The 4,975-nt window shown below is 42.0% G+C and overlaps 1 protein-coding gene across 1 annotated transcript; it reads right to left on the bottom strand.

Moving 5' to 3' along the window:
* Positions 1–1,061: 1,061 nt before the first annotated feature.
* LOC125531474 lies at positions 1,062–3,671 on the bottom strand (the record flags this gene model as incomplete). The annotated part of the gene is made up of 2 exons (XM_048695866.1): positions 1,062–1,715; positions 3,528–3,671. Coding segments are annotated over 2 exons (798 nt in total), but the record flags the coding sequence as incomplete, so codon positions are not given.
* Between the last annotated feature and the right edge of the window lie 1,304 nt (positions 3,672–4,975).

Raw genomic sequence — 4,975 nt, 5'->3', positions numbered from 1 at the left:
AGATTTTTATGCATGAGTGTTGGTTGTTATGGTGATTTGCTTCTCTGTTGTTGATGATGGTTCTTATGATGCTTGTTGTTGTGTTCAAGACTTTGATGCATGAGTGAGTTAGGTCATTTGGGGTGGGTCGAGGTCGACAAAACCACAAATGAGTGAGTTACGTCATTTGGGGTGGATCGAGGTCGACAAAACACCAAATGAGTGAGTTAGGTCATTTGGGGTGGGTCGAGGTCGACAAAACTACAAATGAGTGAGTTAGGTCATTTGGGGTGTATCGAGGTCGACAAAACACCAAATGGGTGAATTTGGTCATTTGGGGTGGATCGAGGTCGACAAAACACCAAACGAGTGAGTTTGGTCATTTGGGGTGGGTCGAGGTCGACAAAACCAGAAATGAGTGAGTTGGTCATTTCGGGTGGGTCGAGGTCGACAAAACACCAAATGCGTAAGTTTGGTCATTTGGGATGGATCGAGGTCGACAAAACACAAATGAGTGAGTTTGGTCATTTGGGGGTGGCTAGAGGTCGACAAAACCCCAAATGAGTGAGTTAGGTCATTTGGGGTGGGTCGAGGTCGAGAAAACCCCAAATGAGTGAGTTAGGTCATTTGGGGTGGATCGAGGTCGACAGAACACCAAATGAGTAAGTTGGTCATTTGGGGTGGATCGAGGTTGACAAAACCACAAATGAGTGAGTTTAGGCCAAAACACAACCTAGGTCTCACCTTAATTGGGCCAAAAATTTCCTCACACAACATTAATCACAAACCATAACATAAACGAAAGAACACATCAAATGACCCAACTTAGTAATAATACATGACAAACTGATAATTCCTCACAGGCCAATAATTCATCACAAACCAACCCTTAAATAACACTACAAACTGATCTTAATTAAAAGATTCAACAAACAACATACAAACGAAGGTTCAGTGCTACAGAATTACTAGAGTTCAACACAGTCAAACTTAACACATTACGAGCTTTAGTCCAAAGCTATTACAAAAGGCAATGACCCACATGGTCAGGCAACAACTCAACTTGGTGGAGTGCTACAAAATTAGTCTTCATCACAAATAACCTTAATCTCGTGAAGCTTCCTATTGTTACTGTCACCTGCTGTCTTGAGCTCAACAATGCAGGAAGCAAGAGTACTCTTCTCCATGGTCAACTTCTCCTTCTCTTTCATCAGTTCAGCAATGCAACCACCCACCTGATCCTTCTCTTTCTTCAGGTCATCCTTCTCTTTCTTCAGGTCGGCATAGCAAATCTCCAAAGTCCTCTTATCAGAGCTCATCTTTTCCTTCTCTTTAAGATGATTGAACTTCAAATTCCTAATGACAGTGGCTTGAGCTACATGAATTAACTTTAACTGGTCATGAGCAGCCTTCCTTTTTTTGATCTCAGCATCCTTTGCCATGCTGCTTTCCACACTGATTGTAATGTTCTCAGCATCATTCACATGATTTACCTCAGGCTGGTTATCCTGTGAATCCAGGAGGTTGTTCACATCTTCAACAAGCTTCTCATATGTCTCCTGCAACTTATTTTTCTGTGGTGTGAGATTGTGTATAGTACATGAATGCTCTAGGCATGCCATCCTATTGTTATGCTGGCTATCCTCATACATAAGCCACAGCTCATGAAGAGCATTCTGCAGATGATCTGGCCACTCCTCATCCACCCACTGCACTAATCCACAATCATTAGCACCCTGCAACAGAAAAAATCAGTTCAAACTTTAAGTCATTAGTTACAGATTAAGTTAATGTACCATATGCAATGAAGTTACAGATTAAATTAGTTACAGAAAAATTCATTTAAGTTAATGTACCACATTCAATTAAGTTAATTGATACGTCTCCGTCGTATCTGTAATTTTTGATTGTTCGATGCCAATATTCTACAACTTTCATATACTTTTGGCAACTTTTTATACTATTTTTGGGACTAACATATTAATCCAGTGCCTAGTGCCAGTTCCTGTTTGTTGCATGTTTTTTGTTTCGTAGAAAATCCATATCAAACGGAGTCCAAACGAGATAAAAACGGACAGAGATTTTTTTGGAATATATGTGATTTTTGGGAAGTGAAATCAACGCGAGACGATGCTCGAGGGGCCCACGAGGCAGGGGGCGCGCCCCTGACCCTCGTGGCCACCCCGTAAGGCGGTTGATGCCCTTCTTTCGCCGCAAGAAAGCTAATATCCGGATAGAGATCGTGTTAAAATTTCAGCCCAATCGGAGTTACGGATCTCCGGGAATATAAGAAACGGTGAAAGGGTAGAATCTGAGAACGCGGAAACAGAGAGAGACAGGGAGACATATCCAATCTCGGAGGGGCTCTCGCCCCTCCCATGCCATGGAGGCCAAGGACCAGAGGGGAAACCCTTCTCCCATCTAGGGAGGAGGCCAAGGAAGAAGAAGAAGAAGAAGAAGAAAAAGAAGGGGGGCCCTCTCCCCCTCGCTTCCGGTGGCACCGGAGTGCCACCGGGGGCCATCATCATCATCGCAATCTTCACCAACAACTTCACCGCCATCATCACTAACTCTTCCCTCCTCTATGCAGCGGGGTAACCTCTCTCTTACCCGCTGTAATCTATACTTAAACATGGTGCTTAACGCTATATATTATTTCCCAATGATGTATGGCTATCCTATGATGTTTGAGTACTTATAGTGGGTTGCGTGAGTGACTGAAACACAAATCTGAGTAAGGGGGTTGTTGCGTATGGGATAAAGAGGACTTGATGCTTTAATGCTATGGTTGGGTTTTACCTTAATGATCTTTAGTAGTTGCGGATGCTTGCTAGAGTTCCAATCATAAGTGCATATGATCCAAGTAGAGAAAGTATGTTAGCTTATGCCTCTCCCTCATATAAAATTGCAATAATGATTACCGGTCTAGTTATCAATTGCCTAGGGACAAATAAATTTCTCGTAACAAAAAGCTCTTTACTAAAATTAATTTAGTTGTGTCTTTATCTAAACAGCCCCTACTTTTTATTTACATGCTCTTTATTATCTTGCAAACCTATCCAACAATACCTACAAAGTACTTCTAGTTTCATACTTGTTCTAGGTAAAGCGAATGTCAAGCGTGCGTAGAGTTGTATCGGTGGTCGATAGAACTTGAGGGAATATTTGTTCTGCCTTTAGCTCCTCGTTGGGTTCGACACTCTTACTTATCGAAAACTGTTGCGATCCCCTATACTTGTGGGTTATCATTAATGTACCAGATTTAGTTAGCTTAATCCATCATATTCAGTTAAGTTAATCGATTAGATTCGGTTATGTTAATCTACCATATTCAGTTAATTTAATCTACAAGATTCAGTTAAGTCAATCTACCTGATTCAGTTAATGAAGAGTTACTATAAACAATACAACAATGACTATGAACCCAAGAATAGAACAGAGTAACTCAATAGAACATGAATAGTAACTATGAAACCTAGAACATGAACAGTAACTATGAACCCTAGATGATGAATTCGACTGCTGCAAAGCTACAACTTCATACTTACTTCCGTGGCATAGGTAATGAACCTCCTCCCAGTGCTTATCCCCTCAAATGCAACACATTTCCTCCCTGGATTCCCATGCTCACACATCACCATCAAATCGTCAGCAGCACGCTCGAACAACGGGTCATCAATTGTAGCTGGGATCTGGGCAATCCAACACAAGCTTGTTCAAATCAAGCAGAACTCAACAGAACTAGTAACACCCTAGAACACAAATGAGCGGCGACCAAAACAAACAGAGAACCAGCGGAGTAAATGAAGGAAATATGCCCTAGAAGCAATAATAAAGTAGTTATTTATATTTGCTTATATCATGATAAATGTTTATTATTCATGCTAGAATTGTATTAACCGGAAACTTAGTACATGTGTGAATACATAGACAAACATAGTGTCACTAGTATGCCTCTACTTGACTAGCTCGTTGAATCAATGATGGTTAAGTTTCCTAACCATAGACATGAGTTGCCATTTGATTAACGGGATCACATCATTAAAGAATGATGTGATTGACTTGACCCATCCGTTAGCTTAGCACGATGATCGTTTAGTTTGTTGCTATTGCTTTCTCCATAACTTATACATGTTCCTATGACTATGAGATCATGCAACTCCCAAATACCGGAGGAACACTTTGTGTGCTACCAAACGTCACAACGTAACTGGGTGATTATAAAGGTGCTCTACAGGTGTCTCCGATGGTGTTTTTTGAGTTGGCATAGATCGAGATTAGGATTTGTCACTCGGATTGTCGGATAGGTATCTCTAGGCCCTCTCAGTAATGTACATCACTATAAGCCTTGCAAGCAATGTAGCTAATGAGTTAGTTACGGGATGTAGCATTACAGAACGAGTAAAGAGACTTGCCGGTAACGAGATTGAACTAGGTATTGAGATACCGACGATCAAATCTCGGGCAAGTAACATACCGATGACAAAGGGAACAACGTATATCATTATGCGGTTTGACCGATAAAGATCTTCGTAGAATATGTAGGAACCAATATGAGCATCCAAGTTCCGCTATTGGTTATTGACCGGAGACGTGTCTCGGTCATGTCTACATAGTTCTCGAACCCGTAGGCTCCGCACGCTTAACGTTTGATGATGATCATATTATGAGTTTATTTGTTTTGATGTACCGAAGGTAGTTCGGAGTCCCGGATATGATCACGGACATGACGAGGAGTCTCGAAATGGTCGAGACATAAAGATCGATATATTGGACGACTATATTTGGACATTGAAATGGTTCCGGGTGAGATCAGGCATTTACCCGGGAGGTTACCGGAACCCCCCGGAGGTATATGGGCATTATTGGGCCATAGTGGGAGTGAGGAGAAGGGAGTAAAGCAGGGGTGCCCCCCCCAAGCCCAATCCGAATTGGGAGGGGGTTCCCCCCTTTCCTTCCTCCTTCCTTCCCCTTCCTTCTCCCCTAATCCAACTAG

The sequence above is a fragment of the Triticum urartu genome, unplaced genomic scaffold, assembly GCF_003073215.2.
Source record: "Triticum urartu cultivar G1812 unplaced genomic scaffold, Tu2.1 TuUngrouped_contig_7189, whole genome shotgun sequence".
NCBI classification, from domain to species: Eukaryota; Viridiplantae; Streptophyta; class Magnoliopsida; order Poales; family Poaceae; genus Triticum; species Triticum urartu.
The sequence above is the reverse complement of the archived record's forward strand: the minus strand, read 5'-3'. Positions and strand labels throughout refer to the sequence as shown.